The 14,738-nt window shown below is 44.6% G+C and overlaps 1 protein-coding gene across 1 annotated transcript; it reads right to left on the bottom strand.

Moving 5' to 3' along the window:
- Positions 1-12,978: 12,978 nt before the first annotated feature.
- Positions 12,979-14,155, bottom strand: IMP3 (IMP3, U3 small nucleolar ribonucleoprotein). Its single transcript, XM_006922597.3, has one exon. It carries the CDS (start codon positions 14,063-14,065, stop codon positions 13,511-13,513), a length of 555 nt encoding a protein of 184 aa, XP_006922659.1. The 5' UTR covers positions 14,066-14,155; the 3' UTR covers positions 12,979-13,510.
- Positions 14,156-14,738: the final 583 nt, after the last annotated feature.

The raw sequence follows: 14,738 nt of genomic DNA, 5'->3' as shown, positions 1-14,738 counted from the left end.
ACGGGACCCACGAGCCCTGCGTCCAGTTTCCTGCGCGTCCAGTTTCCTGCTCCTCCACCCGCCGCGAGTGCCGGAAATCCTTCCGCGGTGTGGTTTCTGCTGGACGTTACTACCGCCCTCAACGGCTGGCGCTTTTCCCGTCGGCCCGGAACTTCTCCTGTAAGGTGACTTGGCCTGGCCGCGCCCTCGCTCTTGGGCACAAGCTCCTCGGGGCTCCTGGTACCGATAGAGGGAGCCCCGATCTCGTCCCGGCGTTCAAGGTCCTCGAGGCCCTGGGTCCTGTCGCCCCCTCAGGCCCACCCAGAGAGTAGGGTATCGCCAACAGCCCGCCCGTCTTCTTTGCCGGTGATTTCGACGGTCGGTGCCGGTTCCCTGACTACCCCGCACCCCTCACACCCCCAAGTCTCAGACAATTAGACGATCCCTCTCCTTTCGCCCGTGCAATATCGGAATCGTACCTGATTACACCTGTTTGCTCTATTTGGAGGTTCTCTTTCCTACTTGGTGGGCTTGGCAAAGGCAGGAACGGCTGATTCCTACTTAAGTAGACAGCGTCCAGCACAAAGCAGTAGATGCTGGTGAAGAAATGATTGAATTTCTACAAGAAGTAGGGGAAGCAGCCCAGATGCAGAAGAGCTAATCACACTACACTGCAGCCTCCGCAGGGGAGGACTGATGAGATGCAAAATAAAAATAATAGCCATTTCTCGAATGCTTACATTTAGGCAGACACTGCCTTACATGCATTATTTCATTTAATCTGCAAGTAACACCAGGAAGTAGACTGAAGCTCAGACAAGTTAAACTTAGCCAAATCATACAACTTTTGAGCCAAATATTTGAATTTGCCGAATGTTCGAGTTATAAATTGGATTGTACTATACTACAGAAACAAAATATACAAAGTTGGGCACCTTCTGAGTCCAAAGAATACCAATATGTGGACTTGTTGCATATTTTATGTATAGTACATGAAACCATTTAGACTAAAAAGAACAAGAGATCAGACTGAAACAGTAGATAAAGGGTGCTTGGGGCCCTGGAAGACCAATTTTTTGGACCTCAGAATTTATGTAGGTGAGCTCTCTTTCAATGGTCACACTGAGCAACGCTGTGTACTAGGTTGTTTATTTGGTGCATCCATAAGTAAAAGCTCATGTTTGCCTGATTTATGAGACTGGCAAAAACCCAAGGCCTGACATCACTAAGGAACTTTGACACCCAGATATTAAGTATTTTGTATCCCAGAACTATTGTTCTCTATCCATGGCCATGGAGGTCACATCTAGCCGTGAGAACTGCACAGAAAAGAACAAAGGCCCTACACATTAGAAAAGAAAACAGACTGAGATTGACAAAGAGCCCTCCCCCCACCCCCAAATTCATACACTGAGGTCCAGGAAAAATACTCCAGTCCTTTATTCATACTCAGCCAAATAACTTCCCATATCACTAAAGTAAAAAACTAAATAGAGGGTGGCTCCATAGTGTAGTGGTTAGCATGTCCACTTTACATGCAGAAGATCCTGAGTTCATGCCCCAGGTGAAGCCATGGATCAGGCCCCGGGTGCTCCAGGCCCAGGGTGCTCCAGGCTCAGGTGCTCCCTGTGAGCCTGTGAGAGGAGATCCCCCACCTTTAGAGATACAGTTCTTCAGGGGAAACAGCAACATCCATAGGTCAGGGGTGGGAGTGGGGGAGGGAGGGAATTAAAGAGTAAGGGGAAAAAAAAGTAAAGAATACTTATAAAAAAAAAAAAACTAAATAGCACTTGGCCCAGAGGCTTATTTAAAGCCACTTAAGTTTCCATAAGAGGCTGCTCTGCCTGAACCAGTGGTTCCCCAACTATAGCCATTCACACCCTAACTTCACATTGTTGGCCACAAACCCATATACTTGTGTTTAATGTCTTTAAATCAATTTCCTTTTTTAAAAAAAGTTTAAATACATTTATTTAAAAGAGGAACACCATAGCATTACCTTAAATCACTTACCTCTTCAATAGAAGGTATCTATAAAACATATACAGTGAAAATAGTATAATGTTATAACCTACTTAGATATCTGCAGAAAACTGTAAGACTGAAGACTTTGTAAAAATTAGAGGTTAGCAAGTGTTGGAGAAGTGATAAGTAGTAACATTAATAGAATATTTATTTTACATAATCGAAAAACTTCAAAGAGAACTTCAAAAAAGAGGGAAGATCTACTTTCTCATTCTATGATTCAATGTCGTTTATGGTGGAATCTGTGCACCCTCTAAAATCTGGTAAGTGCTCATGATGGAGAAGAGACAGGGAACTCTACCTAGAAGAGATTGAGAGCAGGAAGGTGTCCAGCCTTTTCCAAAAGCAGAGGCTCTCACCAGGAGCCCCGAGTGTCATTCTGTCAGTCTATTAACAAATGTGTGTTTAATGTCTACTGTTGGTCAGGCACTGTGCCAGCCCAGAAGATATCAAAATAACTAAGCTCCTCTAGGAGCTTATAGCCCACTTGTGGTAGGAAAAGAAAAGATAAATGCCATTGCTGAGTGCAGACCAGTGCCAAGGAGCTCGGGTGGCTGGGTGGCAAGTGAGTGGGGTGGTGCTGCTGGGGCCACAGTGTTCTGGCAGCTCCTCTCTGACATTTGAGTTGAAGCTTGAATGATGAGAAAGCTGCCAGCCATGAGGACAGGGAGACCTTCTGCATTTCTAGCAGAAGGCCCAGTAGATGCAAAGAGAGGCTTTGTTTGAAGTGTAAACAGAAGGCCAGGAGGAAGAAGCAGATACACAGGTGGGACACAGAAGCATTGTAGGTCATACCGGGAAATTTGGATTTTACCTCTATTGCAGATGAAGGTTTTTAAACAATTATGAGATAACTAAATTTGAGCTTTAAAGAGTTCACACTGGCTGTTTGTGGAGAACTGAAGCAAGTGTGGAGGTCAGAAGGCCAGTGAACAGGCTTGCACTAATATCCGCTTGCAGTGGATATTATAGGAAGGGCTAGATATGAGATATAATCTGGAAAGAAAACTCCTCTTAAAGAGGGGAGTTAGCAAGAATTTTACATATGTACAAGTCTAACCTCCAGCCAAGACTTTCCCCTTGAAGTTATTGGAACTAAAAGAGCATTGGAAAAGGAACAGCTTTTTCCTATGTAACTCGATATTATTTCAAGTCTAGGCCCTGCACCATCTAAGCCATCTTGAGGCCCAGTGCTTCTCATTGCCCACTTAGAGACACCCTATAGGAGACAGCTTCTTTAGCCAATTATGGTAGGAGAGAGACTCTGACTTGAGAGGGTGGCAAACTCATGGGGGCATGTGAGCCAGGATGCAGAAACTGCAGTCACAGGAGACCTTAAAGCTCCAAGAGGCCAAACCTCTTCTCCACACCCACGAAGTCCCTGGGGCCCAGCTCTGGGTGACAGGAAGCATGTCACAGTGATTAAGGTCTTGGGCTCCAGAGTTAGATAGCTTGGGTCCAAATCCAGAATTAGCTATCTGCTGGCTCTGTGGCCTGGGTGAGTTATTTCACCTCCTTATGCCTCAGTTTTCCTTCTATAAAATGTGGCTAATAGTAGCACCTACCTCTTAGAAGAAAACATAAGGGAAAATCGTCATGTCATTGGATTTGTCAATAATTTCTTGGGTAAGTGAACAAAAAAAGGAGTTCTATGGAAAGTAACCTCACAGGGTGACATGTTCATAAATTCCTAACTGGGCAGGTCCTGGTGGGTAGTCAAGTCCCAGGCACATAATTTTTTTTAGTAAAAGATTTATCTTTGCTTTAAGCAAGCCCTGTCCATTGTTCTTGTGCATCTAGGTGAACATACCTTTGAAATGCCAGAGTAATCCTCTTTTTTAGATCCCTTGGAGACCTAACCACCTTCAGGGAGCACATAATCTTGTTAGCTCTCCTGTAATCCAATCCCCACCTTGCTTTCTCCCACTTTCATTTAAATTTCCTTACTTCCAAAGGTATAAAAGAAACTACAAACTGTCATTCTCCAAGCATTTGATCTTGCTTCCTGGTAATTGTTATCAGTTTGATTCAAATAGACTCATAAAAATTCTCTACGTTTTTCCCCCTCTTTAATTCCCCACCCCACCACGCCCACTTTCACCCCCTCCCTCCTTTGGATGCTGCTGCTTCCCCCCAAGAATTGGATCTCTGATGGGGGGGTGGGCTCGGGCGCCCCATTACACACTCACTTGCTGTGTGCCCCCAGGGCCAGGGGCCAGGCAGGGGCCAGGCACCAGGGCCCAGGCGCCAGGGGCTAGGTGCACCTGGGGTATGGTCCATGGCCCCACCTGGGGCATGAACCCAGGGTCCTCCACATGCAAAACAGACACACGAACCACTACACTATGGAGCCACCCCTCTCTACAGTTTTTTATGTCAACACAATAAGTCCTGACTTAATTTATACGATAGGTTCTGAACAACGTCATGATTAGGGACACCAACACCTGCCCCATTATCCCCCCATTCCCGTAAGCCTCATATTACTTAAGTGAGCCCTCCAAATCTGAGGATTCCTAACTGTGAATCAAAAATACTCTTTTGTATCCACAAAATTGTTAAATCCCTGAATGTGATACCCAGGAATATGAAGGGCTGATGGTATATTTATTTTTTTAAAATCTCTGTATAAGTGGACCATAAACTAATTGATATAAATGATAAATGTGAGTTAAATTCCTATAGCATCTCATCAATGTCACAACGATACTGAACAACACAATGTTATATACACAAAAGAATTAAAAGCAGGGACTCATATTTGTACATACATGTTCATAGCAATATTATTCATCTTAAGCAAATATTACTAGGTTTTTGTTACAGGGAAATGTGTTGGCACATCTGCTATAACTTTGGTGTCTTCATTCTGTAAATTGTATTGTGACAGCTTGCTGAAATGTGAAAAGGTTAAAGGATAATTAAAACCTGAAACTGGACAAAGGAAGTCTATACCTTAGGACTAGTTTCTGGAACCCCTAACTGCGTTCTGTTAATCATGAAACTTATAACAATGAGCTCATACACTAACTGCCAATTTTAGCCTGTGTAACCCTGCTTGCTTGCGTGGCATGAAAAATAATCAATTGTATATAAGCTGAAAATTACTGTTTGGCCATCGCCCATGAGAATACTGGCTATTGCCCATGGGAACATAGGCAATCACCCATAGGAACATAACATTCTAACAACAAGCTTTCCGCTTCTGTACTCCCCGCTTGCACACCCCGACCTATGGGTTGACAGGTAGTGAATAGGAGAAAAATAGACCTTTGTGTTTAAGATAGAATGAAGAATGGGATTTAGGGCTTAAAAACTTTGTATCTTGGCATTTCGGGGCTGCTCCTTTGTACGGGACAGCTGCCGGCTAATAAACAGCCTTTGAGAGCATACTTGGTTTGGTCTATTCTATACAGGCCACAACAGTATAATTTCACTATTATAGAATACCTTCAATGCACAATTAAGTCCAAAGGCATCAAGGCAATTTGTCTTGCCTTCTCCCTCAGACATGAGTGTGTGACTAAAAGATTAACATCCTTAAATCTTTTCCTTAGGCAGTTTCCTTTTAAAATAAACAAGTAGAAAGGAAAGCAATATGATTTAAAGAAAATTATTAAGAAAATAATAATAGTTATGAGAATTTAGCCAACTGCAAAGTTAGAGCATACAGTCTACAGAAGGCTGTCCTCATTTTGGACAACATCTGCAAGTTCAGGGGGTTCCCCAAACTACCCTCAGTTTTGGTGATTCACTAGAAAGATTCCCTGAACTCACTGAAAGCTGTTATACTCATGGTTATGGGAAAGGGGAAGGGTACAGATTAAAGTCATCCAAGGGAAGAAGCATACAGCGCTCAGAGTTTCCACTGTCTTCTCTTCACAGAATCAGGACAGAGTTCCTCTCTCAGCTTTGATGTGTGACAATATGCGTGATGCACTGCCACCCAGAGAAACTCACCTTGGTGTCCGGAGTCTTTATTGGGGCTCCATCACATAGAAACAGTTAACTGCCCCTGAGGCTGATCTCAGTCTCTAGCCTGTCAAGAAGTCCAGTTACAAGATCCAAAGCTCCCACCCTATATCACATTGTTGGTGTGCCTCAGAGCTCCCGCCCTGTCATAACTGCTGCTCTCTGACTGGTTTCAGGAGCCCAGGCAAACAAAGACACTTCTATCAGGCATGACATTCTGTGAAGGAAAAGATGCAGGACAGGGAAAGTTTCCCTAAGTTGTGGGGGAGGGAGACTAAGCCTTGCACAGAGAGAAGAGGGTCCTTTGGCAGTGAGTGTAGAAAGAATTCAACATACACACCAAAGTTAGAGTCAAAAGGAAAGAAGTTTATTAGAAAAGAGGTAACACTCCACAGAGTGTGGTCTCCTCTCAGAAGCAGAGAATGAGAGGGACAGGGACAGTGAGACAGTGAGAGGGACAGTGAGAGAGAGTAAAGGCACTGAGAGGGACCCTAAGTGTTAGGGGAATTCAGTTTATATATCATTATTTAGTTCTGTGTGTTACAGTTTTAAAAACGTAGTTAGCCCATTCCCTTTGATATGGACAAACAGTGGGGAAGGGGAAGAGTATGTAGAGTGAAAAGGTAAGAATACGTAGAGTGAAAGGCGTGCTGGCAGTTCCCAGCCTTTAATCCATAGGTTCGCCATGGTTTTAGCCATAAGGAATGACTCTTGGTTCCTGTTTCCCTCTCACAGGTGTGAGGAATGGGTTGCTGGTAATCCCAATAGAAATCTTCCTTTGTTCTGAAGGTGTCCTCCTGGCCTGGCTGCAGGACTGATCAGCATATTACAGTCTCTGAATGTGGCTTCATTAACACTTTTAATTCTCTTGCCTCCTCCCTACATTAGAAAGACTGTTCCATGATGTGCCTGCTGCCTGATTGCTGCCATATCCTTGTGCTAGATCTAGTTAGATCCTGGGCAGAACAGAGATTGCTTCCTGTAAATCTCCTCCGACTGTCCAACCCCTCCTCTATGGCAAATGTACTGATTCCTGGAATAGGCCACTGCTCTTCTCCAGGCAAGGATATAAGGTGTTTTCTCCCTTATTTGGGGTGGGTTACACCTCAGTACCCCTATGCATCCTGCCCTGTCCTATATAACCCTGCTACACTGCTACATGGCATGGAGGATATTCCATGTGGTGTTGCCACCCAAGAGGAGTCTTTTTTGTAAATTCCCTTAAACTGATAATGTAATGCTGGAGTTGTCAGCCTCCTGCTCCAGTCTCTTGGCCCCAAGAAATTTCACGGAACACATTCCAAGGACCTAGGAATTACTCCCCCAGAAGCCAGGGCAATGACCTATTTTGGGGCAAGGTAAATTCTTTACCACCAAACAATACATGTGGGAAGTGGCCACAGCAAACAGTGAGATATGGTTCAGAATGACCAGACTGGGAAACACAGCATGAGGCCTGGCTGGGTGGCTGAGCTGATCCTTCTGGAAGTCCTGGTGTGAGAATGAGGGAGAACTCAGAGATGATTAATTTGTAGGCTGCTGGCCACTGCAGTCTCTGCCCTCTCAGGACAAGGATCATGCCTTCTCTATGGGGACGGATGATGGAGAGGGCCCATGTGACAGATTACCTCATTGGTGTTGACCAAAAAATTCCAGACTGGTTATTTCTAGGAGAGGTTGGAACAGCAATTAGACGAGGTATTAAATCTAGGTTTGATAAGGTATCTACTTATAAATTATGGTTTTTTACTTAACAACTAGATAAGAGAATTTCAGACTTCTTTTTATTAGAAATTTCATCTGAAAAATAGTATGTTACAGATGTGGATAGTATACTCCCCTCCAATAAATGAAAAGCAAATTATAAAGAAAAATCTAGGTTTAGTGTCATGGGCTTTAGCACTAGCAATACCATATTTGGGGCTTGTGGTTTTCTCTTTGGCACTATAGACTGAAGCCTGAGCTCTCCTCTTCCCTTCTGCTGGCTACTCCTCTGGCTTGCTCAGCCCCAACCCCTCGGCTGCTGGTAACTATTCTGGTCAGAGATTTTTACCTTGATATAGCTCACATGCAAAATCCCTGTGGAGGTCAGGGAGGGAGGCAGCTGGCCTCAGGCAGGATAGCAGCCCACTTTCATCTCAAAGGCTCCTAGGTCTAATTGGTCCTATAATTTTGCTTCTCCAGATCCTGCCAGAGTCACCTGGATCTTACTAGACAATGAGTCCATTTACCTATATACGCTCGTTAGAGGACTTCCTAATATCAACGTAGGCACCTTCGCTTTCATTGAGCAGGTATTAAATGTCTTGTACAACTGGACAGAGGGAGGGAGATGTGCTTGTCACCTGCCTCAGAATTCACCTCCTCCTCTGTATTAGGTGATGTTCCCTGAGGCAGGAACTGGAGAACAAGTGATTTATCAAAGACGTGCCCCTCGGGAAAAATCTTCAAAGAGGGGAGGAAGCAGAATAGAGAAGAAGAAAGAACAGAGAGATAGAATGTAGATTCCAGTAAGGTCTAGGCTCTGCTTGACCCACAGGGACTCTGTGTCACAGGACTGATCTGATGCCAGGGGCTTTGACCTTTTGTTCCTCAAAAAGGATGGTAGCAAAGGGTATAACCTCCTAGGTGAGAAGGTTCAAGTCAGCAGAGGCAATTCCCCAGAGAAGGAAGGCAGCCAACACTCACAGCACCTGGAGGATGGGTACCCTGGCTAAAGTGTATTTAGGTGGGGTGCCAAGAATATCCACTACATCCTCCAAAACAGATTGCAAATCCAAATACTTCTCCCTGGCCCTACAGCCACCACTCTGATTCATGCCATTGCTTCTCACCTGTAAGACTCAGACGCCTTCTCACTGCTATCCACGCATCCATACAGGCAGGTCCACATCTAATAGTCTTTACATAATAGCCAAAATGGTCCTCAAACCAGTCACTACCACATTTAAAACCCCTAAGTGCCTGCACCTTATAATGAGAATAAAATTCAAAGTCCTTGCCAGACCTACAGGATTTGGCTATGGGTCATTGGTCCCCTGGTTACTGTTCTCTAGCCACACTGTCTTTTTCTCAGTTTCTAGATTGCTTACATCTCTCCTACCTTATGGCTTTTGCACATTCTGTTTTTTCTGCTTGGTGTGTTCTCCCTACATTCTGCTTGATTCATGTTTATCCTCACGTCTTAAACTTTACTTTCTCCAGGTTTGCCCCGACCTCTGAATCTCTGCTTAATCTGTCAGATATCATTTCAAATGTCAGTCTCAGCTACAGTAGATCCACTCACCATGCTCATACCACTCTGAATTTCACTCCCGTAGCTTTTATCATAATTTGTATTTCTATTTATGTGACACTTTCTTAAAGTCTCACTTTCTTGACTGTAAGTTACAAGAGGTCCAAAACCATGTCTGTTTTACTCACTGCTGTGTGTCAAGCACCAGGCACATGGTAAGCAATAAACACCAGGTTAATGAAAGAATAAATGAACCAGGCACCCCACAAATCATGAGTCAGCTGTGATTTCTTGGGCACCGGTAGCCTTTGGAGTGAAGCAGATAGTCACTGCCTCCCAAGACATGTTTTATGAAGTAGCATGCAGAGGATGCCACATTATAGAACAAGAAAGATTTCACAGAATAGGGGTGGGGAGGGTAGGTTGGGGAATACCAGAGCTGAAGTTTGCCAGATGACAAAGCACAGGAAGACAGTCCAGGCTGGGAGATGAAGGAAAATGCGGATGGAGCGAAGGAAGCTAGAGATCATGTATGGTATGGCCAGGATCCAGGAGGCCCTGGAATGTCACACTGAGGAGTCAGGGCTCCACCATTTGAGCTCTACTTCCTAGAGCATGCTCACAAGGTTTGGTTTTGATTTCAATAAACACTTATTGAACATTTTCTGAGTTAAAACATGCTGCCAAGTTTTTGTGTACTAATGTGGTCTCATTTACTCTTTACATTATCCCCATTTCACAAATGAACCGGTTCTAAGGTAGGAAGTAGCTTATTTGAGGTCAAATAGTTAATAAAAAGATGGAGCCAATGTTTGAACTCAACAGCTGAAAACAGCGATTTCTTAAATATGCAAAGTTAAAATGCTAACTTAATTTGAAAAAGGCTGGTGTCATCAAGGGCATTTTTTTCAAACTTTAACTTTCAAACTTCAGCAAAAAGATTGACCATTAGTAGACTGTGAAATTTTTAGTAGGTTGGGACCAGCATTAAAAAAAAAAAAATAAGAGAAATAGAAAACACCAGAGGGCATCAGTTTCATAAAACTCTTGTTTCAGTTATCTATAGACCTTTAACCCTTCTTGGAAGCTGGCCTAAGTTAAGGATGGCACACCAGGCTTCCAGAGGCTGAGGAAAGCTGACCTTACTTTGACTTCCTGAATTTGGCAAAGAAATTATTCTATCACTGAGCTCTTTGTCTGAGCCTCTTTCTGAGAGAAGTCAGTTTAACCTCAGTATTTTTCTCTTTTAATGACTCCATCTCAAGTGTTCTTTGATTAGGGACACTGCTTTTTAAAGCTAAGTGTTTCATTTCCATAAACTTGCTGCATATGTAAGCCTCAGCTTAATTGAGATCATACAAAACTACATTTCTTATTGCAACGCACTGTCTTCATGGAAAATTTGGAAAATACTGAAAAACAAAGAGAAAAAAAGTAACATTCCCAGTATTACAGAGAGACAATATTATACCCATTATTTTTTCTATGTGTACATTTGTCTTCGGAAAAATGGGATACTACTGGTACCATTTTATGTTTTGTGTTAACTTTGAGTCCTTAAATATCTTGCTTAAATAATTTTTAATGTTTGTGCTTCATCCTAGGGATATCCAATAATTTAACCAGTCCCCTTGGGACACATTTTCAATTTTTCCCTACTATACTCTATTATAAATACTGGGATGAAGATTCCTGTAGTTAATTTTCTGAAAAAACCCATAATTTACTTATGCTAAATTCTTGAGTGGCATTTCTAGGTCAGAGGGTATATAATGTATGTTTTTAAGGCTCGTTACAGATATTGTAAAATTGCTCTCTTGAGAGATTGTACCAATTTTCCTTCTTGCTGTGTATACATAATTTTTAATCCATTAATTAGGCTCTTTTTGTTCTAACGGCTTAGGGAAGGAAGAGAGGTGCTAAGCTAATTCTTACTACATACCAGGAACTCTCCTAAACACTTGGTAGGAATTAAGTCATTTAATCCTCTCTATATTTTTTAATGTCAGTACTATTATTATGCTTTTTTCACTTTTTAAAAATTGTGGTAAAATGTAACATAAAATTTGCCATCTTAGCTAATCACATTCACAATGTTGTATTCACAACCTTCACCACTATTTCCAAAGGTTTTCATCGGCCTAGATATTCTGTACCCATTAAGTGATGGCTCCCCATTCTTTCCCCACCCCAACATACCACATATTTTTGTGATGAGGAAAATGGAGGTACAGAGGCTAAGTAAAATATTACATAGCTAGTTAAGTATAAAAGCCCTGACACTAAGACAAGGCAGTCTGACTCCGAAGCCTGCCTTCTGAATCACTTGTCTTGGGTAGTTTATTTTTAAGCTCAAAGTTTCTGGTTACAAGTTCTGGTACGTCCTTTCTTTTACATCTCCCCCAAAAAGTGAGAAAAAGACTTTTCTAAAGAATCTTGTATTTTATTAAGTTCCTAAACCCAGCGTCTGTCAAGAGAACTTTGAAGTCATATTTGCTTGGGCCACTGGTGCAGGCTCCAACTATTCCAAAGGGGCCAATCTACCTGCCTTGCCCTATGAGGTATGGTGGCAGCCAGAGGACTGCAGGGGGATCCTGCCTTCAAGAGCCACCAATCTCTCCTTCCATGAGATCCCTAATCCTGGGAGCTCTGAGAACACCCCTCAGATAGGCAGACATTGGGCCCAGCCACTGGAGTTGAGAAGTCGTAGGACTTTCTCTCTTTTCATTTCTCAAGGCACTGAAAAGAACATGGCCTTTGGAGTCACGAGCCTAGACTTGAATGCCAGCCTTGGAAAAGTTCTTGTCCCAATTCCATTTCCCAAACTGAAAAAGTGTGGATAGCACTTTACAAGGTTGTTGGGAAGCGCAAATGGTAGCCTCGCACAGGCAGTGCCTCAATGAGTCAGTCAAGCCTTGGCAGCTCAATGCCTTTTTGCTCACATCTTCATACAGCATCCTGTCAGGGACCAATCACATTACCTAGTGCTACTACTTCTCTGCTGGCTCAAATTCAGGGGCTCTCTCTAAACCCTGCCATATCCCAAGTACCAGCTGTGCCAATGTTGAGTCTCTTAAATGGAACACAATTCCAGCTCCACCACTTATTGGCTGTACAAAATTGGCTGTACCATCTCTGCCTCAGTTCCCTCATCTGAAGAGAATACAGTAATTGGATTCCCTACTTCACATGGGTATTAAATGGTTAAGATATGTAATGCACTTAAAACCGTGCCTACACGTAATAGAAGCATTTGCTATTGTTATCCCTAGTGTCATCTTCCCCTCACTGTTTCTTCACCAAATGCTGCCTTACACCTGGGGAAATGGAGAAGGCACCTGTAAAAGCCAATCCACTGGTCCTGGTGTTCTATTTATTCTCCTGTTGGAAGACTACTCTTCATTCCAATTCTCTAAGAACATCTAAGTTTCCAGGAACCTCCTGGGCCACGTCTAACCGCTAGATGGCTGAACTACAGGGTGATTATTTCCTTAGGCAAGCAAACACATCAGCCCTCTAAAATGGTATTTCCTGGGGCTGGATTATCAACAGGAAGTCCTGCGGGGACGAGCTCTGCCAAAATACTCATTCCGAGCATTGGTAAACAGATAAATTTGCCCAGCCCTGTACAACATCCTGCAACCTCCACACCCTACCCTTGTTGTAGGCCACACCCACAGCTGCTGACCCTATTCCTTTTCTTTGGGTTCCTGAGCCAAGAAGATCCATAGATGTGATTCTATGTGAGAAAACCAAAAAGACAAAAATTTGTACTTACAAAGCAGTCGAGCCATTTATTGGCATTATGAAAGCATTCCTTTAAACAAGGGACGGGATTCTGGACACCAAAGTCTCACCCGTTTATGAAAACTTGAGACCAAACTCTCCATCGTCTATACATAACAATCAGGAGTAAGAATCTGAGTTAAATAAATTGCACCAAACTGTCCTGCAACGAGATAATAAAGAGAAGTGGGGGCAAAGTTCTTACTTTCACACTAGTGTTTCCCGCACAAGATCTAACAATTCCCCAGCGCAGCACAAAACCGCTTCCCATTGTCTCAAGACAGTCATTTAATTTTCAATAGTCCATGGACTAATTTCATTTTGTGGAAAATGGGGGCGTACCCTTTGGCTCTGTGCATGGCCTACAGCTGAGGAGCCAAATTATGAACCGACGACAGGCTGACACACTCTTGGGCAGCGTCTTCACGGAATCTCCAGCATTAGGTCTCAGCTTCCACAGCTACAAAATGCAGACTCCTATGCAACTGTGGCGGAAAAGAGGAGGGAGATCAGCTAGGCTTCCAGATCGAAGTCATCGCGCTCTTCATTATACTCCAGCACGTGCCGCTTGATCTTGGAGGAGTCGACCCAGGTGACGAAGTCCTCCATGCTGCGTGTGACAAGGAAGGCTGGGTCGGTGACCACGTCGGGGCCCACGCGCACGTGGCCCTGTTCCACAAAGGCCACTGCAGCCTGGAGGTGCTGCGCCATGCGCAGCTTAAGGAGCACGGTGGGCAGGCGGCGGCGGCAGAAAGACGAGGCCGTGACGAAGTCGCAGAGCTCGAGTGAACCACGCGTGGGCACCAAACCAAGGGCATACAGCTTTTCCAGCAGCGCCGCCGAGGCGCGCACGCGAAATGGGTCGCGCTCGGGCAGGTCGCGCAGGCGCCGCGCCAGCTCACGTACAGAACGGCTCAGCTGGTTGTAGCGCGTGTAGTCCTCTCGCCGCTGCAGCCGATAACGCCGCAACACGCGCAGCTCGTGCAGGTTGTGGTCGGTGACCTCCCAGTTCAGGAAGTCCACCTGCTTCAGTAGCTTCTGCTCATGGAATTTAAGCTTCCGCACCATGATGATGGCTACTAGAGCCGCAGGGCCCAAGCCTAAGAAAGCGTTACGGCAGCCGCACGACTTCCGCCTAGGTTCGCGAAGACCGGGCCACCCTCGGACCACTGGGCCAATGAAAGAAAGGCGCAAGACCACGCCTCCAATTTCCATTGGTCAGAGTGGGGCCACAGCTCCTCACTGAAATTTGCGTTTTTTCTTTTCCGGTTGCTGACCGAGGGGTAGAGGGAGTACTTGAAAGACGCCAGGAGCGCGGGGAGCGGAGCTAGAAGTGTCCACCCGGTTTTAGCGTTTGCCCTATTTTAAGTTGACAGGAACGTATCCTAGTGCCGTAATAATTTCATCTCATTCATTCTTCTGCCTGTCAGCGACTCCCAGGAGAGTTTGCCCCACTAGAGCTAAAGAGGCCAATTGGAAGGAAGAGGGAAGTCGATGCTTGTTTGGGTTTACTGTGCTGACCGTTGGGTTCCTCCCACCTTGTAGGGGGCTTCCCGGAGCGGGCCGACCCCGGGGCTGACCTGGTTGTCTCCGCTACTCGCCCGCGTCAGGACGGTCCTTTACCCTGCGGGCGGAGCGGTTTTTCCCTGCCAAGTGTGGCTGGGCTGCAGCGAGTGTGAAATTCCTGCGCGGCTTCCTACACCCACAGATTCGGAGTCTATACGGGAGCCACCTGGAAATC

This window comes from Pteropus alecto, unplaced genomic scaffold (assembly GCF_000325575.1).
Source record: "Pteropus alecto unplaced genomic scaffold, ASM32557v1 scaffold38, whole genome shotgun sequence".
In the NCBI taxonomy this organism is placed as follows: domain Eukaryota; kingdom Metazoa; phylum Chordata; class Mammalia; order Chiroptera; family Pteropodidae; genus Pteropus; species Pteropus alecto.
This window is presented reverse-complemented; position numbering and strand designations above follow the sequence as displayed.